Below are 27,045 nucleotides of genomic sequence, written 5' to 3' on the forward strand. Positions count from 1 at the left end.
CAATGTTTAGAAATTTATTGATCAGTGGCGAGCTGTGATTTTCCCTGAGCCTCCATGGCTCACTGCCTTAGATCCTTGGACCTTTAAGTAGGTTTCTGAGCCTCTGCGTGCTGACCCTCTGGTTGGTCTTCATACTCAATATTGCCATTGCCCAGTATCTTCATCACCACCCCGTTCCTAGTCTGATCCACGACAAGCTCCAAGAATCGCTCTGCAATCTCTGATGGCCTGGATAAACAGAGAGAATGTCCCACGTCAGCTCTGTAGGTTAAGGCAGCTCCGAGATCAGAATTTCAGGGCTGTTGATGATTTGGATCTGACACTCAACCTGGGGGTACTCCAGATCCAACTTTCAGCACCTGGGGTTAAATCCAGAGAGGACAGAACTCATTCTGTCACCAGAGGAGAGGGAAAGGGAAATCATTTAGTATAAACTTCAAGTCAAGTCAAATTTTCGAGATTATTGTTATATGCATAAGTACACGTATGCACAGGTGCAATGAAAATCTTGCAGCAGTATCACAGGTACATAGCATTAGAGACACAACATTCACAAGAAAAACATAAATTATACAAAATTATCCAAGAAAGAACACGCTAAGAACAAAAAAACACAAAGTCTATTGTAGTGCAAAGTTGTCAAAGTGTTGCTATATTGAGGTAGTGATTGGGGTTGTATAGTTGGTTCAAGAACCGTATGGTTGAAGGGAAGTAGCTGTTCTTGAATTTGGTGGTGTGGGACTTCAGGCTTCTGTACCTCCTGCCTGATGGCAGCTGCGAGAAGATGGCATGGCCCGGATGTGGGGATCTTTGATGATAGAAGTCGCCTTGAAGCACCGCCTCATGTAGATACTTCTGATGTGGGGAGTGATGTGCCAGTAATGTATTGGGCTGAGTCCATTACTCTCTGCAGCTTCTTATGTTCCTGCACATTCGAATTGCCGTACCAGACCATGATGCAACCAGTTAGGATACTTTCAACAGTATATCTGTAGAAGTTTGTTAGAGTGTTCAGTGACATGCTGAACCTCCTTAACCTTGTAAGAAAGTAAAGACGCTGATGCGCCTTCCTTGTGATTGCATCTATGTGCTGGGTCCAGGACAGGTCATCTGATATGTTAACGCCCAAGAATTTAAAGCTGCTGACCCTCTCCACCACTGATCCCCCAATTTTCAGCCCAACACCCAGAATGACCCTGTGACCTCAGCACACGAATGCTCACTGAAATTATGGAATCCTCCAGCCTCTGTAACGCTTTACATACTCACTTCAAAACTGGCCCACACAATTGAAGCAAGGCATCAAGGCGCTCCTTTGCATCCTTATCATGAATTCTCAAAAGTGGAGTGTCAACAAAAGATGGACACAGTGCGTGTACCCGAACTCCATGCTTCTTCATGCAGCTTAGCTGAAAACAGAGAATGTGCATCATGACAAATCTTCCGCTGCTGAAAGAACTTACCACAAGAAAATGCAAGAGCAGGAGAAGGCCATTTGGCCACTCATGTCTGCTCATCCTATCTTGGGAATGTGGGAGGAAACCGGATCAACCAGGGGAAACCCACTCAGTCACAGGGAGTACATGCAAACTCCACACAGTCAGCACCCAAGGTCAGGGTTGAACCGGGGTTGCTGGACCTGTGCGGCACCAATGCACCCTCCGTGGTGTCACCCTTGCTTTGCCAATCATTTACAAGGGTATCCAGGTTCCTCTCGACAACTTTCAATCTCTCATTGTTTAAAAATACTGTTTCTATATTTTCGACCAAAATGAATCGCCTCACATTTTCACATTACACTCCATCACTCCTGTACTCACCCATTTACTCCATCCCTTGAAAACTACACACCAGAACATGCAAGAAGACATGAAAATAGGAGCAGGATTAGGCTACTCGGCCCCTCCGGCCTGCCTCGCCACTCAATATGATTGTAACTGATCAAAATTGGCCTCAACTCCTCTTCTGCATCAGTTCCCCACAGCTCTCAATTCTTTAATCTTTCAAATATTTATCAATCACCACCTTAACGTTTATCAACCACCACCACCCTTCAGGGCAGAGAATTACAGAGATTCAATATCCTCTGAGGGAAGAAATTTCAATGCACCTCAGTTCCAAACAACTCCTTATTTTGTAGCAATGTTCCCTTGTTCATGACTCTCCCATTCGTGGAAACTTCCCAACATCTACCCTGTCAACCCCCTTAGGATCTGATATGTTGAATAAGGTCACCCTTCCTTCTTCTGAACTCCAAGGAATACAGACCCAACTGTCCAGCCTCCCTTGACAGGACAACTCTCTCATCCCAGAAATTAGCCTGGGGAATCTCCTTTGGATGGCCAATGATATTGCATCCTTTTTAGGAAAGGGGTCCAAAACAGTGCACCAAAACTTGATGTCTCCCAATGTGACTCAGTTTGTATCACCAGCAAATTTGTATATGTTATGCATGATCATAATCAAAGACACCACCCACCCAGGACATTCTCTCTTCTCTCCTCTTCCATCGGGTAGAAGATACAGAAGCCTGAGGGCACGTACCACCAGACTTAAGGACAGCTTCTACCCCTCTGTGATAAGACTATTGGACAGTTCCCTTAAACAATGAGATGGACTATGACCTCACGATCTACCTTATTGTGACCTTGCACCTTATTGCACTGCACTTTCTCTGTAGCTGTGACACTTTACTCTGTACTGTTATTGTTTTTACCCGTACTACATCAATGCACTCTGTACTAACTCAATGTAACTGCACTGTGTAATGAATTGACCTGTACGATCGGTTTGTAATACAAGCTTTTCACTGTACCTCGGTACAAGTGACAATAATAGACCAATACCAATACCAATGAGCCCTCTTGCAAATCATTGAGAAATGTTGTGTGTAGCTGGACCTCAGCGCAGATCCTTGAAGCACGCAACTGATTGCAGATCCCAACCTAAGAATCACCTGTTTAGTCTACTTGCTGATTCCTGTCCAGGAACCAATCCTCATCCAACACTAGTATGTTAGCCTTCATTTTATTTAATAATCTTCTGTGTGGCAATCTTTTAAAATGCTTTCTGGGAATCTAAATGCACTATACCTGCAGCTTCCCTCTTATTAATTCTGCTCGTGATAACCTCAGTAATAACATTTTCCTTTCATAAATCCAGTTTGACATTGCCCAAGTCTATCATTAGCTTCTCAGTGAAACATATAAAAACTACAGATACTGGAAATTCAAAATAAAACCAGAAAATTGTGGGAACACCCAGAGCATCCAGCAACATATGTGGAAAGAATATAAAACAGTACAGCACAGGTACAGGCCCTTCGGCCCATGATGTTGTGCCCAACTAATTAAACTATTAATAAAATGCCTAACTAAACTAACTTCTTCTGCCTACACAATGTCCATATCCCTCCAGTCTCTGCACATTCATGGGCCTATCTAAGAGCCTCTTAAACACCTCTATCGTATCTGCCTCCACTACCACCCTGGCAGCACATTCCAGGCACCCACCACTCTCTGTGTAAAAAAAACTTGCTCCGCACGTCTCCTTTGAACTTACCCCCTCTCACCTTAAACGCATGCCCTCTGGTATTAGACATTTTGACCCTGGGAAAAATATAATGGCTGTCTACTCTATCTATGCCTCTCATAATCTTATAAACCTCCATCACATCTCCCCTCAACCTCCGCTGCTCCAGAGAAAACAACCCAAGCTTGTCCAACCTCTCCTTATAGCTCATGCCCTCTAACCCAGGTAGCATCCTGGTAAACGTCTTTTGCACCCTATCCAGTCTCCACATCCTTCCTGTAATGGGGTGAACAGAACTGAATGCATTGAATGGAAAGAGAAACAGAGTTAACATTTCAGGCACAGACCTAATCAGAGAGAGTCATGCAGTATGGAAACATGCCATTTGGCCCACCATGTCCATGCCAACTAATGGGCACCCATCCCTATTGATGCCATCTTCCAGCTCTTGGCCCTTACCCCTCTATCCCTGGGTGATTTGTGCTTGTCCAGACACTTCTTCAATGTTGTCAGTGACTGCTTCCACCACTCTCTCCGGCAGTGTGTTCATGGTACTCACCATCCTCTGGGTGAGAAAGGTCCCCCTCAGATCCCCTCCAAACCTCTACCCCCTCACCCTAAACCCATATTCTCAAATTTTTTCCACATTTAATGCAGGGAATAGTTTCCTGCAATCTACCCTATCTTTACCTCTCGTAATTTTATACACCTCAATCATGTCCCCTATTAACCTCGTCCACTCCAGTGAGAACAAACCCAGCCTCTCCAGTCTCTCCTCATAACTGAACCACTCTATCCCAGGCAACATCCAAGGGAATTCCCTCTGCACCCTCTCCAGCTCTATCACATCCTTCCAACAGTGTGGTGACCAGAACTGCACGCAGTGCTCTTGCTGAGGTCTGACCAAGGTTTTATAAGTTGGAGCATAACCTCCCCGCTCTTGGATTCAGTGCTCCAACTAATGAAGACCAGTGTCCCATTTGAATTCTTAACCACTTTGTCATGGAGTTATACAGCACAGAAACAAGCCCTTCAGCCCAATATATCCACGCTGACCTTTTTGCCCATCTACACTAATCTCATTTGCCCACATTAGGTCCGTATTTTCGATACTTTACCTGTCCTGCTGAAGCCTTAGTCGACCTTCCTCGCTACGCACAACACCACTAACATTCATGTCATCCCTGCTGAACGTCGTCAAAGGATACAGCAGGATATAGACAAGTTGGAAGATTGGGCGGAGAAATGTCAGATGGAGTTTAATTTAGACAAGTGTGAAGTGTTACATTTTGGGATGTCAAATGTAAGAGTAAAGTACACTGTAAGTGGCAGGATCTTGCAGAGCTTCCTGAAAGTGGCGACCACAAGTGGTCAAGACATAGGTAAAAAAATAAAAAGAAAGCATATGTAATGTTCAGGAAGCTAAAATCAGACAAGAGCCCTTGAGGAATATATAGATAGCAGGAAAGAGCTCAAGCAGGGGATTAGGAAGACCAAAATGAGATGTCCTTGGCAAGGAGGATTAAAGAGAATCACAAGGCATTTTATACTTACATTAAGAACAAGAGGATATCTAGGGAGAGGGTAGGACCAATCAGGATAGAGGGGATTTGTGCTTGGAGGCAGTGGATGTGTTGAGGTACTTTGGTATTCACCAAGGAGGAGGACATGGAGGATGGTGAGAGCAGTGTGGGGCACGCTAACGCTGGGGCACTTTGATAGGAGGAAGGAGGTGGAGCTGGGACTTTCGAAGACCATCAAAGCGGAGAAGTCCCCAGGGCTGGATGGGATATATCCCAGGTTATTGAAGGAGGTGAGAGGGGAGAATGCATGGGCCTTGGTGAAGAATTTTGTGTCCTCAGGAGCAACAGGAGAGGTCTCAGAAGATTGGTGAGTAGCCAATATTTTCCCTTTGTTCAAGAAGGGAAATAGGGATAATCCAGGAAATTGCTCCATTGGACTGGGATATGATAGCCATTACAGAAACACGGCTAAAGGAGGAACAGGACTGGCAGCTGAATGTTCCAGGGTACCGGTGCTTTAGGTGGGACAGAGGTGGAGGAAAGAGGTTGCATTTCTGATTAATGAGAACAGCAGGACAGTAGTCTGAGATGAAATTACTGAGGGATCGTCTACTGAGGCTTCATGAGTGGAGCTGAGAAATAAGTGGCGGATGGTCATCTTGTTGGGATTGCATCATAGCCCATCTAATAGTCAGTGGAATTAGGGGAACAGATCTGCAGAAATGTTTCAGCCTCCCGTGGGAATGTTTCCTTGGGCAATATATAAAACACCCTACGAGGGCAAAGCTTGAACTACCCTTGGGAAATAGGGCAGGATAAGTGACTTGGGTGTCAGTGGGGGAGCATTTTGGGAACAGGGACCATATTCTATTAGATTTAAATTAGTTATGGAAAGAGACAGATCTTGGCCACAAGTTAAAGCTCGAAATTGGGGCAAAGCAAATTTTGACGGTATTAGACAAGAACTTGCTAAAGTTGATTGGAGTAGATTGTTTGTGGGCAAAGGGTTATCTGGCAAGGGGGAGGCTTTTAAATGTGAGGTTTGAGAGTTCAAGATCTGCATGTTCCTGATAGATTGAAAGGCAAGGCTGGCAGGAGTAAGGAACCCTGGATGATGAGGGATATTGATGCTCTTGTCAGAGAAAAGGAGGCATGGGTCAGGTACGAATAACTGGGATCAAGTGAATCCCTGGAGGAGTACAGGGGATGCAGGGAGTGTACTCAAGAAGGAAATCAGAAGGGTAAAAAGGGGGCATGAGACAGCTTTGGAAGAGATTAGGAGAATCCAAAGAGATTTTATATTGAAGGAAAAAGTAAGCAGAGAAAAAATAGGGCCCCTCAAAGACCAAAGTGGACACCTTTGTGTTGAGCCCCAGGAGATGGGCGAGGTCCTCAATGAATATTTCTCCTCTGTTTTTACTGTGGAGAAAGACATGAAGTCTTCAGAACTTGAGATGGTTCATGGGAGTGTCTTGGGGATAGTCCACATTACAGCAGAGGAGATACTGGATGTCTTAAGCTGCATGAAGGTAGATAAATCTCCAGGGCTTGACCCAATATATCCAAGAACACTGTGGGAGGCTAGAGAAGAAATTGCGGGAGCCCTTGCTAAGAAAAATGCATCATCGTTAGCGACAGGTGAAGTGTTGGAAGACTGGAGGGTGATTAATGTTGTGCCTTTATTTAAGAAGGGCTGCAAAGTAAAACCTGTAAAGTATAGAACAGTAAGCCTCACACCTGTGGCAAGCAAGTTACTAGAGGGGATTCTGAGAGATAAGATATACAAGCATTTGTGAAATAGGGCAGGACAAGTGAGTTCATTGAGTTTTTTGAAGAAGTCACCAAGCAGGTCAGTGAGGGCAGGGCAGTAGACATGGTCTATATATACCTCAGTCAGGCCTGTGATAAGGTTCTGCATGGTAGGCTGCTATGGAAAGTTAGATTGCATGGGATTCAAGGGGAGTTAGCTAACTGGATATAGAAATAGCTTAATGGTCGGATGCAGAGGGTGATAATGGAAGGTTGTTTTTCAGACTGGAGGCTCGTGACTGGTGGTGTTCCCCAGGGCTCGGCACTAGGCCCATTGTTATTTGTCATCTGTATCAATGATTTGGGCAAGAATGTACAAGGCATGGTTAGTAAGTTTGCAGATGACATTGAAATAGGTAGTGTTGTAGGCAGTGAAGATGCTTATCAGGATTTACAGAGGGATCCTGATCGGCTGGGTAAGTTATTTTACAGTATCTGGGTGTTAAAATTACCAAGAAGCACAAGGACTTATTCAAAGTTAACTTTTTACCTTTGATTGATCATGTTAAACAACTGTTTACTAAATGTTCCCCATTGTCTCTATCATTGATTGGCCGAATTAATGTGGTTAAGATGAATATTTTACCAAAATTTTATGTATTTATTTTAGGCGGTTCCATCTTTTATCTCGAAATCCTTTTTCGATACTATTGATTCTAAAATTCTTTCATAGCATATGGCAGAATAAAAACCCAAGGTTAAGTGAGGAACATTTACAAAAATTAAAAAAGGATGGTGGTATGGCTTTGCCTAATTTTAGATTTTACTAATGGGCAATTAATATTAGATATTTAATTTTCTGGGCACAAGATTTAGATGTAATTCAATGTCCTCGATGGGTGTATCTTGAGTATGAATCCGTGCAAGGATTTTCATTAGCTTCTATTTTAGGAGCCTCACTCCCTTTTGCATTTACTAAATTGAGTAAACAAATGTCTAACCCAATAGTTAAACATACAATACGAATATGGTTTCAATTTCGTAAATTTTTTGGATTGAATTTTATCAAGTCCTATTCAATCTAATTTTTTCTTTCAACCATGCAGAATTGATTTAGCTTTTTCTTTATGGAAAATGAAGGGAATAACATGCTTTCGTGATTTATTCATTGATAAATTGTTTTTTTGTCTTTTGAACAGCAGTCTAATAGATACAATTTGCCTAGATCACATTTTTTTTCGATATTTACAGATTAGAAATTTTTTAAAAGTTATTTTACCTTCCTCATGAGTGGAGACCCATATGTCTAAGGACAAGTTAGCCTGTTTTTATCACCATATCAATCCTATATGTGACAGATGTAATTCGGAGGTGGTTTCCCTGACACATATGTTTTGGTCCTGTCCTCTTTTGGAAATACATTGGAAAGATTTTGTTTAATATTATTTCAACTGTATTGAATATTGATTTACAACCCCATCCTATAACTGTAATTTTTGGGTTACCAATGATGAATTCTGGCCATTTATCTGCTTCTGCTTGTCGTATGATTGCTTTTGTTACATTAATGGCCAAGAGATCCATTCTATTTAACTGGAAGGACCCTTTACGCCCTACCGCATTTCAATGGTTTTCTCAAACTAAAACATGTTTAAACTTAGAAAAAATCAGGAGTGGTACTGTTGATCCTTTGCTTAAATTTGAGGGAGTTCATTTATTCAGTATTTCCATAAGATATAAGCTGACCTTTTTCAAATCCCTTTCAATAACCTTTGAATATAGAGGAGCAGAACTGACGACATAATAATGTTTTTTTTAACTGAAGAAATATCCGTCCAGTTTTTTTTTGAAGTTTTTGGTTTGTTTTTGTCTATTTTTTTTTGATTTGGGGGTTCTCTTTTCATATAATTAAATTTCTTTTCAATTTTTTTGTATCACGTTCACTTAGCAAGAGTGAGGGAGGTGCAGATTATATATTTTACTCCTTGTGAGTGTATATTAACTGTTACTATTGTTATCCCGATCTCTTTGCACCAGACATATCATCATTAATGTTATGTATATTAACTTGAATTAATTTGAAATTCAATAAAAAGATTGAAAAAGTTTTGGTCACCCTACTATAGGAAAGATGCCATCATGCTGGAAATAGTGCAGAGGAGATTTACGAGGATGTTCTTGGGACTCAAGAGACTGAGTTATGGAGAGAAGTTGAGCAAGTTGGGACTTTATTCATTGGAGGATGAGGGGTGATCTTATAGAGGTGTATAAAATCATGAGGGGCCTAAATAGGGTGAATGCACACAGTTTTTTTTCCCCCAAGGTTGGGGAATCAAGAACTAGAAGGCATAGATTTAAGGTGAGAGGGGAAAGGTTTACTCAGAACCTGAGGGGCAACTTTTTCACCGAGGGTGAAAATATGCAGTGAGCTGCCGGAAGAAGTGATTGAGGCAGGTATATTAACAACATTTGAAATGTACTGGGAGATGTACATGGATAGGAAAGATTTAGAGGGGTATGGGCCAAACATGGGCAAATGGGACTAGCTTAGATGGGAATCTTCGTTGGCATGGACCAATTGGGCTGAAGGGACATTTTCTGTGCTGTATGACTCCAAATTATGGGTCAGTGAGCCTCACATCAGGGAAGCTATTGGAGAGGATTCTTAGAGATAGGATTTACGTGTATTTTGGGATGGTCACCATGGCTTTGTGCAGGGCAGGTCACCTCTTACAAACTTGATTTAGCTTTATGAAGAGGTAATGAAGGTGATTGATGAGGTTCGGGCAGTGGATGTCAGTGAGGCATTTGACAAGGTCCCTTACGGTGGTTAAGATGCATGGGATCCATGGTGACTTGGTAGTTTGGATTCAGAATTCGCTTGCCCATAGAAGACTTGAGGGTAGTGGTGGAAGTGTGTTATTCTGGCTCTCGCCCGGTGACCAGTGGTTTTTTGAGGGATTGGAGCTGGGAACTGTTGTTTGATATAAATAGTATATGTACAGTTGACTTGGATGAAAATGTAGATGGGTGGTTTAGTAAGTTTGCAGAAGACAAAGATTGGTGGAGCTGGGGACAGTGTAGAGGGCTGTCAAAGGATACAGCAGATCAGTTACAGATATGGGCAGAGAAATGGCAGATGAAGTTTAATCTGAGCAAGTGTGACGTCTAATATAAAAGGAAAGTATGCAGTTAATGGCAGGACCCTTAAACACATTGATGTACAAAGGGATTGGGGTCCGAGTCCATATCTCCCTGGCCATGCAAGTAGATAGGGTGGTAAAGAAGGCATATGGCATGCATCCCTTCATTGGTCGGGGCATTAAGAGTCAGGAAATCATGCTGCAGCTATATAAAATTTTGATTAGGCCACTCTTGGAGTATTGTGGCAATTCTGGTCACCCCCTTTACAGGAAGGATGTGGAGGCTCTGGAGAGGGTGCAGAAGAGGTTCACCAGGATGCTGCCTGGATTAGAGAGTATGAGATAAAAGGAGAGGTTGTCAAACTAGGATTGTTTTCTCTGGAGCATTGGAGGCTCAGGGGAGACCTGATAGAGGTTTATAAGATAATGAGGGGCATAGATAGGGTAAGCAGTCAAAATCTTTGTCCCAGGATCGAAATATCAAGTACGAGATGACATGAATTTAAAGTGAGAGGGGCAATTTTAAGGAGATGTGCCGGGCAAGTATTGTCTACACAGAGAGTGGTGGATGCCTGGAATGGTCTGCCAGGGGAGTGGTGGAAGCAGATATGATAGTGGCACTTAAGAGGCTGTTAGACACATGAATATGCAGGGAATGCAGGGATATGGATGAATTCCAGGCAGAAGAGAATTAGTTTCATTTGGCGTCAAAGTCATATGTGTGTGGATCCCTGGATGTCACATCTCCAGATGTGGGGATCTTTGATGATGGATGTTGCTTTCAAAGGCACATAGCATCATATAAGCAGCATGTACACGAGAAACATAAACATAAACTACACACAGAAGAACATAATTAGAAAAAAAAAAGTCAGTTTTAGTGCAAAGTGATCAAAGTGGTGATAGTGTTGCAAAACTGTTGTGATTAGCGTTGTGCTGGTTGGTTCAAGGACCAGGATAGGGTTAGGGTTAGGGAAGTAACTGTTCTTCCATCTGGTGGTGTAGGACTTCGGGTTTCTGTACCTCCTGCCCGATGGTAGCTGCGAGAAGATGGCGTGGCCTGGATGTGGCACGAGTCAACGCCTCCTGCAGATACTCCCGATGGTCAGGAGGGATGTGCCCATGATGGGCACATGATGGGCTGAGTCCACTATTCTCTGCAGCTTCTTATGTTCCTGTTTGTCATTGTGTTCAGTGCAGACGTTGTGGGCCGAAGGGCCTGTTCCTGTGCTGTACTGTTCTATGTACCCATAGAACCATAGAACCATACAGCACAAAACAGGCCCTTTGGCCCACCATGTTGTGCCGTCCATCAGACCACCCTCACACTACCTAACCCCTTCCTCCCGCATATCCCTCTATCTCACGTTCCTCCATATGCCTATCCAACAAGCTCTTGAACCTGTTCAATGTATCAGCCTCCACCACCACCCCAGGCAGTGCGTTCTATGCACCAACCACTCTCTGGGTGAAAAACCTCCCTCTGACATCTCCCCTGAACCTCCCACCCATAACCTTAAAGCCATGACCTCTCGTCTTGAGCATTGGTGCCCTGGGAAGGAAGCGCTGACTGTCTATCTATTCCTCTCAATATTTTATATAGCTCTATCATGTCTCCTCTCATCCTCCTCCTTTCCAGTGAATAAAGCCCTAGCACCTTAAGCCTCTCCTCATATTCAATACTCTCCAATCCAGGCAGCATCCTGGTAAATCTCCTCTGCACCCTCTCCAATGCCTCCACATCCTTCCTATAATGAGGCGACCAGAACTGAACACAGTACTCCAAGTGTGGCCTAACTAGAGTTTTGTAAAGCTGCATCATCACCTCGCGGCTCTTAAACTCAATCCCGTGATTTATGAAAGCAAACATCCCATTGGCCTTCTTAACTGCTCTTTCCACCTGTGAGGCAACTTTCAATGAACCGTGAATATGAACCCCCAGATCCCTCTGCTCCTCGACACTGCCAAGTACCTTGCCATTTACCCTGTACTCTGCCCTGGAGTTTGTCCTTCCAAAGTGTACCACCTCACACTTCTCCGGATTGAACTCCATCTGCCACTTGTCAGCCCAGCTCTGCATCCTATCAATATCCCTCTGTAAGATCCGACAGCCCTCCACACTATCCACAACACCGCCTATCTTAGTGTCGTCCACAAACTTACTAACCCAGCCCTCCACCCCCTCATCTAAGTCATCTATAAATATCACAAAAAATAGAGGTCCCAGAACGGATCCCTGCGGGACACCACTAGTCACTGCCTTCCGATCCGAGGGCACTCCTTCCACCACAACCCTCTGCTTTCTACATGCAAGCCAATTCCTAATCCACACAGCCAAGCTTCCTTGGATCCCTTGGCCTCTGACCTTCTGAAGAAGCCTACCATGAGGAACCTTATCAAATGCCTTACTAAAATCCATGTAAACCACATCCACCGCACTGCCCTCATCAATCTTCCTGGTCACCTCCTCAAAGAACTCTATCAGGCTTGTGAGGCAAGATCTTCCCTTCACAAAGCCATGCTGGCTGTCCCTAATCAGTCCATGATTCTCTAGGTGTTCATAAATCCTATCCCTTAGTATCCTTTCTAACAGCTTACCCACCACAGACGTGAGACTCACCAGTCTATAATTCCCTGGCCTATCCCTATTACCTTTTTTGAACAAGGGGACCACATTCGCAACCCTCCAATCCTCCGGCACCACCCCCGTAGACAACGAGGACTCAAAGATCCTTACCAGAGGTTCAGCAATCTCCTCCCTAGCCTCTCGAAGCAGCCTGGGGAAAATCGCGTCAGGCCCGGGAGATTTATCTGTCTTAATATTATTTAACAACTTCAACACATCCTCTCTCTTGATATCAACAACCTCGAGAACATTACCCCTACCAGCACTCCCTTCCGCATCATCAAGACCCCTCTCCCTGGTGAATACCAAAGAGAAGTACTCATTCAGAACTTCTCCCAGTTCCGCCGCCTCCAGGCAAATTCTCCCACCTTTGTCCTTAATCGGACCTACCTTCACCCTAGCCATCCTCCTACCCTTCACGTACTTGGAAAAGGCCTTGGGATTTTCCTTAACCCTACTAGCCAAAGCCTTTTCATGTCCCCTTCTAGCTCTCCTCAGCCCTTTCTTAAGTTCCTTCCTCGCTACCCTATATTCCTCACGGGCCCTGTCTGAACCTTGCTGCTTATACCTCACGTATGCTACCTTCTTCTCCCTAACAAGTCGTTCCACCTCTCTCGTCACCCACGGTTCCTTCACCCTGCCATTCCTTCTCTGCCTCACCGGCACATTTTTATCCCTAACACCCTGCATAAGATCCCTGAATATCGAACACATCCCCATGGTACATTTTCCTTCAAAAAGGACATCCCAATTTACACTCCCAAGTTCTCTCCTTATAGCCTCGTAGTTAGCCCTTCCCCAATTGAAAAACCTCTTGTCCTCTCTGCACCTGTCCCTGTCCATGACAATTTTAAAGGTTATGGAGCAATGGTCACTGTCCCCCAAATGCTCACCCACCAATAGATCCTTCACCTGTCCCGGTTCATTTCCTAAAACTAGATCTAACATGGCATTCCCTCTAGTCGGCCTGTCAACATACTGCGTCAGGAATCCCTCCTGGACACACTTAACAAATTCCGTCCCATCCAAACCTTTGGCACTAAGCAGGATCCAGTCTATATTTGGGAAGTTGAAGTCTCCCATTATAACAACCCTGTTATTTCTGCTTCTCTCCAAACACTGCCTGCCAATCTGCTCCTCTATATCTCTACTGCTACCGGGGGGCCTATAGAATACTCCTGGTAGAGTAACTGCTCCTTTCTTGTTCCTTAATTCCACCCATACGGACTCAAGAGATGATCCTTCTGCAACATCCATCTTTTCCACAGCCGTAACAGTGTCCCCGACCAGTATCGCCACCCCTCCACCTCTTCTCCCCCCTTCCCTATCCCTCTTAAAACACCGAAAACCAGGAATATTCAATATCCACTCCTCTCCTGACGTCAGCCACGTCTCAGTAATAGCCACGATATCATAGTCCCCCATACTTATCCAAGCCCTCAGTTCATCCCCCTTATTCCTGACACTTCTTGCATTTAAGTAAACACACTTCAGTCCATCTACCTCACTACTTTTACAGCCTGTATTCTGCTTCTCCTTCCCCAAAGCCTCTCTACCTGTTTGATCTAACTTTTCCCCATTCCCTTCTTCCTCTGACCTACTCCTCCGCTTCCCTTCCCCCTCACAAACTAGTTTAAACCCTCCCGAACCACCCTAGCAAATCTCGCCACAAGGATATTGGCCCCCTTCTGGTTCAGGTGTAACCCGTCCTCTCTGTACAGGTCCCACCTTCCCGAGAAGAGATCCCAATGATCCAGAAATCTAAAACCCTCCCTCCTGCACCAGCTTCTCAGCCACGCATTTATCTGCCACCTCCTCCTATTCCTACCTTCACTATCACGTGGCACTGGCAGCAATCCCGAGATTGCTACCCTTGAGGTCCTGTTCCTCAATTTTCTGCCTAGCTCCCTGAACTCACTCTTCAGGACCTCATCCCCCTTCCTACCTATGTCATTGGTGCCAATATGGACCACAACTTCTGGCTGCTCTCCCTCCCACTCAAGAATTCTGTGGACTCGATCAGTGACATCCCGGACCCTGGCACCTGGGAGGCAACATACCATCCGGGATTCGTGCTCACTGCCACAGGACCTCCTGTCTGTTTCCCTGACTATCGAGTCCCCTATCACTACCGCATGTCTCTTTCCCACCCTTCCCTTCTGAGCAGCAGTACCAGTCCCAGTGCCAGAGACCTGGTAACTGCAGCTAGGCCCCTGCAGGTCATCCCCCTCAACAGCTTCCAAGGCAGAAACCTTGTTACTGAGGGGAACAGCCTCCGGGGTTCTCTGTCCTGTCTGCCTGCCTGACTTCTTCTTCCTCTTCCCTCCCCTGACTGTCACCATTCTATCTGCCTCCTGAACCTCAGATGTATCTACCCTAAGGGGGGTGACTGTCACCTGATGCACCCATGCTTATCTGAAATGGACAAACCTTTGTTTTTTAAACAGCAAACTAGCTTAGATGGGCATCTTGGTCAGCATGGACTGTTTGGGCTGAAGGGCCAAGCTGTATGACTCTTTGACTCTATGACTAACTGAGCAGGACCAAAAGCTGGGGAGGATTCCACACTTTGAGTAATACTTACAGAGAGGACTTTTGTGAATCCCACCACACCACATTTGCTGGCTGTGTAAACTGGCGCACCCTCCCATGGATAAAATGCTGTTTATTATGGGACAGAGAAAGATTCAATTAGAACATGGACAATAAAACTCCCAAGATCAGTGGATTCCACGACTGAGGAGCATGACTGTGAACCTAAACCATCAGGAGCTGCCCAATAAGAAGTAGCATCGTGTGCTGGGCACCATATTGTGCAGTGACACCTGGCATCAACACTGGACTCTACCACTGGCACTGGACATAACTTGTGGTGCCTGGTGTTGGACATAACTCTGCTCACTAACTCTGGAGGGCAGAAGAGACTGCAGATGCTGGAATCTGAAACAAAGTCAGAACACTGGAAGAACTCAGAGGGTCAAGTTGACACCTCAGGTCAAGACCCTGCATCGGGACTGAGAGGAAACAGGAAAGACTGCCAGTACAGGCAAGTATGTGAGGAAGGAGAGCACTGGGACTGTGCTTTACCTGTAATCGGAAAGTTCAACATTCATTCCGTAGGGTTGAAAGCTACCCGAGTGGAATAGGAGATGTCGTTCTTCCAATTTACATTCAGCCTCTCTGTAGAAATGGAGAAGGCCGAGGACAGACAGATTGATGTGGGAGTGGGAAGGAGAGTTAAAATAACATGTAGCCAGAAACTCGAGATGAACGTGGGTGCTCTGCAAAATGGTTGCCTAGTCTACACTTGGCTTCACCAATGTAGAAGAGGCAACATTACAAACACTGAAAGCAGTAGACCTGGTTGGAAGAGGTGCAAGTTAACCTGTGCCTCACTTGGAAGGGTTGTTTATGGTGGTGAGGGAATGGGTGTTACACCTCCCTCCACTGCAGGGGACAATGCCAGGGAAGGGAATGGGAGGACCAGAGAAGTTGCTGTGGAAAGCAGAAAAAGGAGGCAGAGGGGACTGGGCGCAATATCTGGCACCAGAACTAGTACTGGACATGACTGGGCATTAACAGTGTGCAGTGATGCCTGGCACCAACACTGCCACTGCACATATCTCTGGCTCCAATGCCAGAAATGCTCCATTCTCATCAGCTGCAGTTGTCGGTGCCACATCACATAGCCCAAGAAAAGCCAGAGCAGACTTTGCAGGACTGGAGCTCAAACAGAAGTAGCTCTCCTTTGCCATTATTTCATAAATACAACTCATTTCTTTTGAAAATGTGATTTGTTCCAAGTAGAATGTTTCTAACCTACTAACCCCATGGAGCACGGTTTACAACAACAACCATTGATAAACAATTGTTGCTACAGTAGTTACCTGTTATGGAGGCTATGTTAACAATCACTCCTCCTGCACCTCCATTCTCCTTGCCCATGTACTTCAGAGCCAGCTGGCTTCCCCTGATCACGCCGACCTGATTTACAACAAGAACAGGAATCAGCACAGCATAAGCTGCATCAGTAAAGCGTAAAACCAGGAAATGCTGGAGATATTCATAATAATCATGGGCTAATCAGGGTACGGTATCCACAATGAGTGGTAGGGTCCTTGAGAGGATTGAGGGACCAAGGACCTTGGTGTGCAAGTCCCAGGGTCCCCGAAGTTGGCAGAACATGTAGATAAGGTGGAAAAGAAGGCATTTGGGATTCATTCGCTGGGGCACAGAACGCAAGAGCAGAGAAATTATTGCACAACTTTGTACGACACTGGTAGATCACAGCTGGAATACAATGTATAGATCCGGTCACAATACTGTAGGAAAGATGTGATTGCACTGGAGAGGGTACAAAGCAGATTCATCAGGATGTTGCCTGGGATGGAGCGTTTCAGTTATAGGGAGAGAATGGAGAGGCTAGGTTTGTTTGTCTTTGGCACAGGGGAGGCTAAACAAGAATTTTTTTTCACCCAGAGTGTGGTTGGAGTTTGGAACACACTCCTGAGCGGGTGGTGGAGGCAGAGAGCTGGACAAGCACTTAAATTACCAAGGTACAGAAGACTACGGACAAAGTGCTGGTAAATGGGATTAATATAGTTGGGTACTTGGTAGTTGGCATGGACAAGATGGGTCAAAGGGCCTGCTTCTGTACCCTATGACTCTAATAAATGGTGAAACCGATTAAAGGAAAGCTGCTGTTGCCTACCAAAAAACCACCTCTTTCTTACTTCTCCCCTTCACTCATATCCACATGGCATATCCGTGCTCAGGAAGTTTCTATATGGAAGGAATTTGGAGAATCATGTAATGATGGATGGTGGAGTCCCTACTACCACAAGATGCCACACATTGAAGGACGTAGCTGTTGGAATGTTGGTGAGGGAACAGGAAACTAACTACTTAACCTCAATCTCACACACCATGTGTGTACTTACCAGATTAACACTGATACATTTTTCATAATTGCTTTCATTTACGATGCCAGCATTATTACAAACAATGTCCAACTTCTGAAATTTTTCCATGGTTTTGATGAAAGAATCTAGAACAAATTAAGAATTAAATGATTGCTGAAGTCATTGTGGCCCAGAAATACTTACGGAACTCAGAGTAACTCACCATTTGAAGACTCGCTCCTGCATGCCACAGGGTTTTCTTGAAATCTTTGGGGATGTGACAGGGAGTGTGGGCAGAAGGGGATCTATAGATGTGGTGTATTTAAATTACCAAAAGGCATTTGACAAGGTGCCACATAAGAAACTGGTGCAGAAATCAGTAGCACAGGGTATTGGAGGAAGCCAGTTGACATGGATTAAAAACTGGCTGTCACATAGAAAACAAAGAACACAGACTCAAAATGTTTGCGCTGACCATGATGCCAATTTAAACTAATCGGCCTGCACATGACCTACATCTCTCCATCCTCTGCCTGTTCATGTGCCTGTCTAAATGCCTCTTAAACATTGCTATCATATTTGCTTCCACCACCTCCTCTGCCAGCACGTTCCAGGCACCCATCACTCCCATGTAAAAAAAAATTGGCCTCACAAATCTCCTTTCAACGTTCCCCCTCTCACCGTAAAGTTATGCCCTCTAGTATGTGACCCTTCCACCCTGGGAAAAGATTCTGACTGTCTATGCCTCTCATAATTTTATAAACTTCTATCAGGTTGCCCCTCAGCCTCCACCGCTCCAGAAAAAAACACCTCAAGTTTGTCCAACTTTTTCTTAAAGCTAATACTTTCACCAAGCAACATCCTGGTGAAGGCCTCCTCTACATTGGTGTGACCAAACGCAGACCAGGTGATCATTTTGCAGAACACCTGCGCTCTGTCCGTAACCGCGACCTGCATCTCCCTGTTGCCAGTCACTTCAACTCCTCCTCCCACACTATCACAGATATGACAGTACTCGACCTCCTCCACTGCCAGGAGAATTCCAAGCGCAAACTGGAGGAACAGCACCTCATTTTCTGTCTTGGAAGCTTGCAGCCTGATGGCATAAATATTGAATTCTCCCACTTTATGTAACCCCACCCCCTTTCCCACAACTCCCCCCCACGACCACCATGCTTCTTATCTTCTTCCCTTTCCTAGCCTCTTTTTTCAGAACATAGAACATAGAACACTACAGCACAGTACAGCCCTTCAGCCCATAATGTTGTGCCGACATTTTATCCTGCTCTAAGTTCTATCTGACCCTTCCCACCCACATAACCCTCCATTTTTCTATCATTCATGTGCCTATCTAAGAGTCTCTTAAATGTCCCCAATGTATCTGCCCCCACGACCTCTGTCGTCAGTGCGTTCCACGCACCCACCACTCTCTGTGTTTCAAAAAAACTTACCTCTGACATCCCCCTTATACTTTCCTCCAATGATCTTAAAATTATACCCCTTCGTGTTAGCCATTTTTGCCCTGGGAAAAAAGTCTCTGACTGTCCACTTGATCTATGCCTCTTAGCATCTTGTACACCTCTATCAAGTCACCTCTCGTCTTCTCTCCAAAGATAAAAGCCCTAGCTCACTCAACCTATCCTCATAAGACATGCTCTCCAATCCAGGCAATATCCTGGTAAGTCTCCTCTGCACCCTCTCTAAAGCTTCCACAACCTTCCTATAATGAGGCAACCAGAACTGAACACGATACTCCAAGTGTGGTCTAACCAGAGTTCTATAGAGCTGTGACATTACCTCGCGGCTCTTGAACTCAATACTCCAACTAATGAAGGCCAACACACCATACGCCTTCTTAACAACCCTATCGACCTGCGCTGCAACCATGAGGACGTGGACCCCAAGATCCCTCTGTTCCTCCACACTGCTGGGAGCCCTGCCATTAACCTTGTATTCTGCCTTCAAATTCGATCTCCTGAAGTGTATCACTTCACACTTCTCCGGGTTGAACTCCATCTCAGCCCATGTCTGCATTCTATCAATATCCTGTTGTAATCTATAGCAACCTTCTACACTATCCACACCACCACCAGCCTTTTATATCATCAGCAAACTTAATGACCCACCTTTCACATTCTCATCCAAGTCATTTATTTACATTTTCTACCTTTTCCCTCTCTCTCCTTAACTTTCACCCATCCCCTGGTGGATCTGCTCTCCACTCCTCCCCGCAACAGCCTATCGTTATCTCTTACCTGCATCTACCTATCACCACCCTGTGCCCACCCCGCCTTCTCTCCTTTGTCCGCGTATGGGATATACTCCAGGTTACTGAGGGAGGCGAGAAAGGAAATTGCTGGGACCTTCACCAGTATCTTTGTGTCCTCTTTGACCATGGATGGGGTCCCGGATGACTGGCGAGTGGCTAATGTTGTTCCTCTATTTAAGAAAGGAACAAGGGAAAATCTGGGAACTATAGACAGGTGAGTCTCAAGTCAGTTGTAGAGAAATTGCTGGAGAAATTTCTTAGAGATAGGATATATGAGCATCTGGAATCCAATGGCTTGATTAGGGAAATCCAGCATGGTTTTGTGCGGGGCAAGTCGTGTCTTACTAACCTGGTTGAGTTTTTTGACTGGGTGATGAGAGCAATTGATGAAGGTAGAGCTGTGGATGTCATCTATATAACTTCAGAATGGCATTTGACAAGTCCCACATAATCGGTTATGTTCTGATGCATGGGGTCAATGGAGAATTGGTTGTGTGGATTCAGAACTGACTTGCCTGTAGAAGGGTGGTGGTTGAAGGGGCTTATTCCGCCTGGAGGCCTGTGAGTAATGGTGTTCTGCAGGGATCTGTGCTGGGACCTCTGCTGTTTGTGATGTACATAAATGACCTGGATGAGTACGTTGATGGATGGGTGAGGAAGTTTGCAGACGGTACCAAGATAGATGGAGTTGTGAATAGTGTAGAAGACTGGCGGCGGATACAGTGTGATATAGATCAGCTGCAGATGTGGGCAGAGAAATGGCAGATGGAGCTTCACTAGGATTAATGTGAGGTGTTGTACCTTGGTAGGACTAATGTCAAGAGGCAGTACACTCTTAAGAGCAAGACCCTTAACAGTGTTGAAGAGCAGAGAGACCTTGGGGTACAAGTCCATGAAAGTGATTACACAGGTAGACAGAGTGGTTAAGAAGGCTTATGGAATGTTTGCATTTATTAATTGGGGTATTGAGTACAGGAGTCAAGAAGTTATGATGCATCTCTATAGAACTCTGGTTAGACTGCATTTAGAGTATTGCGTGCAGTTCTGGCCACCTCACTATAGGAAGGATGTCGAGGCTTTAAAGAGGGTGCAGAGGAGGTTTACGAGGATGCTGCCTGGATTGGAGGGCATGTGCTATCAGGAGAGGCTGGACAAACTTGGGCTCTTTTCTCTGGAGCGGCAGAGGCTGAGGGGTGATCTGTTGGAAGTGTATAAAATTATGAGGGGCATAGATAGGGTGGACAAACAATATCTTTTTCCCATTGTTGAGCAATCCAATACCAGAGGACATGCATTTAAGGTGAGACGGAGTAGGTTCAGAACAGACGTGAGGGGTATGTTTTTTTACTGAGAAATTGGTGGATGCCTGGAATGCATTGTCTGATAGGGTGGTGGAGGCAAATTCAGTGGGGGCTTTTAAGAGGGGCTTGGATGGGCACATGAATGAGAGGAAAATAGAGGAAAAGGGCATTCTGCAGGTAAGATGGTATAGCTACGTCAGCATAACATTGTGGGCCGAAGGGCCTGTTTTGTGCTATACTGTTCTATGTTCTATATGTTCTATGTTAAATGTGGGCAAATGGGAGTAGCTAGGATGGGCATCCTGTTCAACATCAACCAGTTGCACCTAACGGCCTATTCCTGTGCTTTATGACTCTATGACACTGAGATCCTGAACCCTAGCACCAGGAGGAGAAGTGCGAGTGTGGTGCAGACAATGGTGTTACAATGTCCTCTGGGTGTGTACCTTGCATCTGGCTCTCAGACGTTACATCAGAGTGAAGGAAGAGAATGTTCTCAGCTCCATAGAGCTGTCCAAAGGTAGCAGTCGTGGCTTCTCCCTCTGACTGGTTGTAATCGAGCATGCTCACCTAAACAATCAAGCACAGTTCAGACTCAGTCAGACCTGTAAACACCTGACAGATGAAAACCCACAGAGTATCGGGAGAATCAGCACGTTTGTCAGTGACCGCCTTGAGCAATGCAAGAGGGAGGAAAACACAGCAGGCCATAACTCCACCAGCTCCCTGCCCTCCCCCTCCATGAACCCTCACCCCTCCCCCCAGCTATACCCTTCACCTCTTCTCTCCCCCCAGCACCTCACACCTTTTCTCCTGCCCCTCACTCCCCTCACTCCCTCTCCCACAGCCCATCACCCTTCTTTCCCCCATGGCTCCTCTTCCTAACTTGCCAGACTCCTCCCTCCCTGCAGATTCCTCTCCCCAGTCACAGACACAGAGCAATACAGCACAGATACAGGCCCTTCGGCCAACCAGTCCATGCCGACCACGTCGCCCACTCAGCTAGTCCCAATTTCCTGCATTCGGCCCACATGCCTCTGAGCCCTGCCCCTCCGTGTACCTGTCCAAGTGCTTCTGAAAAGATACTATTGTACCTGCCTCAACCACTTCCTCTGGCAGCTCGTTCCATATACTCACCACCCTCTGTGTGAAAAAGTTGCCCCTCAAGTCCCTTTTAAATCTTTTCACTCTCACCCTAACCTATGCACCTAGCTTTGGATTAGAGGGCATGTGCTATGAGGAGAGGTTGGACAAACTTGGGTTGTTTTCTCTGGAGCGTTGGAGGCTGAGGGGAGATCTGATAGAGGTTCATAAGATTGAGAGGCATAGACAGAATAGACAGCCAGTGCCTTTTCCCCAGGGCTGAGATGTCTAATACCAGAGGGCATGCATTTAAGGTGATGGGGGGTAAGTTCATAGGAGATGTGCAGGGCAAGTTTTTGTACACAGAGAGAGGTGGGTGCCTGGAATGTGCTGCCTGGGGTGGTGGTGGAGGCAAATACGATAGGGGCATTCAAGAGGCTCTTAGATAGGCACATGGATGTGAGGGAAATGGTAGGATATGGACTGTGTAGGCAGAAGGGATTAGTTTAGTTGGGCATTTTATTACAAATGTAATTGGCTCAGCACAATACTGTGGGCCAAAGGGCCTGTTCCTGTGCTGTACTGTTCTATGTTCTAAATCTTTTCTGCACTCTTTCCAGTTTAACCATGTCTTTCCTGTAACAGAGATACAGCACTCCAAGTGCAGCCTCACCAAAGACATAATTCACTTGTACCCCTAGGTCCCTCCATTCCATTACACTCCCGAGTGCCCCACCATTCACAGTATAAGTCCTACACCAGTTTGACTTTCCAAGATGCATCACCTCACACTTACCTGCATTGAAATCCATTTGCCACTCCTCGGCCCATTTCCCCAACTGATCACGATCCTTCTGTACTATACAATAACCTTCTTCACTATTAACAACAACTAATTTCATGTCATCTGCAAGCTTACTGATCAAGCCTTGTGCATTCATATCCAAATTATTCATGTAAGTAAAGAATAACAAGGGTCCCAACACCGACCCCTGTGGCACACCACTAGTCACTGGAATCCATTCCAAGAAACAACCTTCAACCACCACCCTCTGCTTCCTACCTCTGAGCCAATTTTGAATCCACCTAACTGGATTCCAAGGGACCGAACCTTCCAGAACAGCCTGCCATGCGGGACCTTGTCGAAAGCCTTGCTGAAGCCCAAATAGACAAAATCCTCTGCCTGACCCTCGTCTACCCTTTCAGTTACCTCTTCAAAACACTCTAAAAGATTTGTCAAAAACGACTTCCCACGCACAAAGCCATGCTGACTCCTCCTAACCAGACTCTGTCTATCCAAATGATAGTAGATCCTGTCCTTCAGAATTCCCTCCGGTAACTTCCCCACTACTGATGTCAGGCTGACCATCCTGTCTTGCCTTTGCTATTCTTCTCAGCAATGGAACGACATTAGTGGACCTGTGGACCTCTCCTATCCTTTTCAATCACTCGCTTAAAACTATGATCACTAGAGCCAAAGTGCTCCCTGACTGCCTCTTCAGTTAGTTACCCTAAATTGTTCCCCAAGAGGAGGTCCTATTGCACCCTCCGAGTAGGGCCCTCTATATATTGACTCAGGAACTTTCCTGGACACATTTCCCAAATTCCATGCCTTCCGTGCCCTTAACACTCTGGGTTGTCCAGTCAATACTGGGGAAATTAAAATCTCCCACTGAGACAATGCTAATATTCATACAACTATGAGCATTTAGTTTATACCTATGTGAACTATGAGCAACACACCTGCTCCTCAAGTTCCCGCTGACTATTGAGAGGGTCGAGAATACAGCCCCATTAATTTGACCCTCCCCTTCTTGATTGAGTTCTACCCATTTGGCCTCACTGGACAATCCCCCAAGAATGTTGTCTCTAAGCACTGCTGTTATGTCCTCCCTTATCAAAATGGCAACAACCCCTCCTCACTTACCTGTACCTCTGACATACCTGTAGCATCTGTATCCTGGAACATTGAGCTGCCAGTCCTGACCTTCTCTCAGCCATGTTACTGTTATGGCAACAACATCCCAGTCCCCAAAGCCAATCCATACTCATCCGTCTTACCAGTCAAACCTCATGCATTAAAATAAATGCAATTTAATTAAGTATTCCTTTCCCTCCCTTTACTATGCCCCTGGCCATCCTGATTACTAAACTTGCTCTCACTGGCTACTGATTTATCTCATGACTTGTTCCTGCTCAGGTTCCCACTCCCCTGCCTATCTCGTTTAAACCCTCCAGTGTAGCACTAGCAAATTTCCCTGCAAGGATGGTAGTCCTCGCTGGTTCAAGTGCAACCTGTCACTCTTGTACGGGTCACCTCTACTCCAGAAGAGATCCCAATGATCCAAGAATCTGAATCCCTGCCCCCTGCACCAGTTCCTCGGCCAGACATTCACCTGGCCTATCTTTCTATTTCTATGACTCCCAGCATGTGGCACTGGGAGTAATCCAGAGTCTCCCCAGACTCCTTGCCCCGCCCCCGCCAGATTCCTCCTCCCCCTCTCGCAGACACCTTGCCCCCCAGACTCCACGCCCTTGCAGATTTCTCACCCCCCCACTGAGTCCTCGCCCCTGCAGACTCCTTCTCCCCCACAGACTACTCACCCCCAGACTCCTCCCCCTTTCCCTCACCCCACAGAATCCTCGTCCCATGCTGTCCACTTGCTCCCTCTCCCCAAACTCCAGACTCCTCCATTGACTCATCTCTTTCTCTCCCTGGAACCCTCACTCCCCACACTCTTCACACAGTCTTCCCCAACTCAGGTCGTTTCAGCTTCTCACTGAACCAGCTCCATGTTGGGACCCAAAGTGTTTGTGGACTCATTGACTCTGTCAGACAGAATCACTCACACACCCATTCCCCATTCATGCAGGTCAGTGGAAAACAAGACATTACCTTTGCTCCGTTCTTCAGTAATATCTCAGCAATTGCTTTCCCAATGCCCTGAGCTGCTCCTGTCACCAATGCAACCTTTCCTTTCAGAGACATCCTGGAGCAGTAATGCCAGTGGTTCAGTGCCCTGAGAGTTGGAAAGGATCAGCCACCGCCCAGCACCAGAAAAACAGGAAATACTGAGATGTCAACATATCAGAGAGAGAGAGAGAGAGATCAGGAGATAAAGAAGTTCTCACCTCCTCCTGAAATCAGAAGCCAAGTAGACCTTTGACGCAAGATCACATGCGATTTACAAAAACCTGTCGTTTCATGCCATAACGAGTGTAGAATTCTTGGAAACATTATCCAGACCTTTGTGTGAACTTACTGAGTACAGGACTTATGTTTGTGCAATGGTTTACAGATATCTGGTTGTAGGGCAGACGAGAGAGAGGGAGAGAGGGGCTGGAGAGGGAAGAAATGGAGTGAGGATGAGATCTGGGGAATGATAGAATAGGCAGTGGGTGGGGAGGAGAGGCTGACAGGAATGGAAGGTGGGGCATAGGAGAAGTGAATGATGGGGAGGATTTCAGGGAAAGCAAAATAGGTCCGGAGGAAGTGGGGGATGGGAATGATGGATGTGGGGATGGTTTGTGGGGAACTGAGATGAGTAGGTTGGAAAAGGAGGGATGTGTGCTGAGGGGTTGAAGTGATGATCCTATGACTCCCCAGAGATGACTCTGTGATCCCCTGTGTGACTCCATGACTCTCCATTGACCCTTAGTACTAATATTAACCAGTTAACAGTAAATGTTAACTCTGGAGTTCTGGGAATTTTTATTTTTCAGTCTGAGGAAAGCATTGGATCAAAGAGTAAACATGGGGGAATGAACCTTCACCAAGTGAAAATATTTAAACACAAAACAAAATGAGGTACAGCAGGGGTTAGATAAACAGTAAAGCTGTTGCTACACAGACCAACTAAACCATCTCAGGGCAGGCACAGCGCAGATTAATTAGAGTGACGTTCCCTCTACATTTCCCATCACCTACTCTCAGGGCAGGGGCAGCACTGGGCTAATTGATTAATTCCTTGCACCTGACTCCAATGAGTGTGTGGAGCTGCTGTGGTCAGTCAAACTGCAGAGAGCTGTGGACACAGCCCAGCGTGTCACGGAAACCAGCCTCCCCTCCATGGACTCTGTCTGTACCTCTCGCTGCCTTGGTGAAGCAGCCAGCATAATCAAAGAGCCCACCCACCCGGGTCATTCTCTCTTCTCTTCTCTCCTATCCCATCAGGCAGAAGTTACAGGAGCCTGAGGCCACCTACCACCGGGCTCAAGGACAGCTTCTATCACATTGTGATGACTATTGTCCAGTTCCCTTATACGATGAGATGAACTCTTGACCTCACAATCTACCTTGTTGTGACCTTGCACCTTATTGCACTGCACTTCCTCTGTAGCTGCGACACTTTACTCTGTACTGTTATTGTTTTTACCTGTACTACCTCAATGCACTCTGTACTAACTCAGTGTAACTGCACTGTGTAATGAATTGACCTGTATGATCAGTATGCAAGACAAGTTTTTCACTGTACCTCAGTACAAGTGACAATAATAAACCAAAGCCAATTTCTGGCTAAGGTAAGACTGTGATTTCCCTCCATAGATGCTGCCTGACCTGCTGAGTTCCTCCAGCACTTTGGGTGTTGCTCCAGATTTCAAATACCCGCAGTCTCTCGTGTCTTCAGTCAACTGGAACTGCCTAGGTAAAGAAAATTTTATTAAACCTTGGACTTTCATAAGGCCTAGGCAGCGTTCAGGTGAATTAGCTTGGCTGAAAATCCACCAAAGAGGCTGCTTCACATCAGTGCTGAAGCCATTAGCCTTTGCCCTCCTCTTCCTTTCCAAAATCCTATTTTTTTCCTCCTTCTTCTCTTACCCTAACACTTTCCAGTTACTTTTTCATATAGGAGTGGGTGTGGCTTATGTGCCCATTTTCTCAGGTGATGGGCAACTGAAACCATGGCTACTCCTTCATT

The 27,045-nt window shown here is 45.7% G+C and overlaps 1 protein-coding gene across 2 annotated transcripts; it reads right to left on the reverse strand.

The window, feature by feature from the left end:
- LOC127570070 (15-hydroxyprostaglandin dehydrogenase [NAD(+)]-like) lies at nucleotides 1–25,218 on the reverse strand. Of its 2 annotated transcripts, none has more exons than XM_052015326.1 (7): nucleotides 25,023–25,218; nucleotides 21,490–21,613; nucleotides 17,513–17,619; nucleotides 16,460–16,556; nucleotides 15,157–15,233; nucleotides 1,270–1,409; nucleotides 1–228 (listed from the first exon to the last, which is right to left on the reverse strand). In XM_052015326.1, exons 1-7 carry the CDS (start codon nucleotides 25,113–25,115, stop codon nucleotides 84–86), a joined length of 783 nt encoding a protein of 260 aa, XP_051871286.1. In that variant the 5' UTR covers nucleotides 25,116–25,218; the 3' UTR covers nucleotides 1–83. The 2 variants fall into 2 exon arrangements, with proteins under 2 accessions (XP_051871286.1, XP_051871285.1); XM_052015325.1 differs by lacking the exon at nucleotides 25,023–25,218 and adding an exon at nucleotides 24,071–24,199.
- Nucleotides 25,219–27,045: the final 1,827 nt, after the last annotated feature.

This window comes from Pristis pectinata, chromosome 4 (assembly GCF_009764475.1).
Source record: "Pristis pectinata isolate sPriPec2 chromosome 4, sPriPec2.1.pri, whole genome shotgun sequence".
NCBI classification, from domain to species: domain Eukaryota; kingdom Metazoa; phylum Chordata; class Chondrichthyes; order Rhinopristiformes; family Pristidae; genus Pristis; species Pristis pectinata.

What these genes read in the sequence shown, in the direction of transcription:
- LOC127570070 (XM_052015325.1), bottom strand. Translation starts at nt 24,178, where the DNA reads ATGAGTATGGATTGGCTTTGGGGACTGGGATGTTGTTGCCATAACAGT. An exon ending in CCAGGATACAGATGCTACAG is followed by an intron (nt 21,614 to 24,070) that starts GTATGTCAGAGG and finishes TTGATTGTTTAG; the next exon opens with GTGAGCATGCTCGATTACAA. An exon ending in TTGTGTGGGCCAGTTTTGAA is followed by an intron (nt 229 to 1,269) that starts GTGAGTATGTAA and finishes CTGTTTATCCAG; the next exon opens with GCCATCAGAGATTGCAGAGC.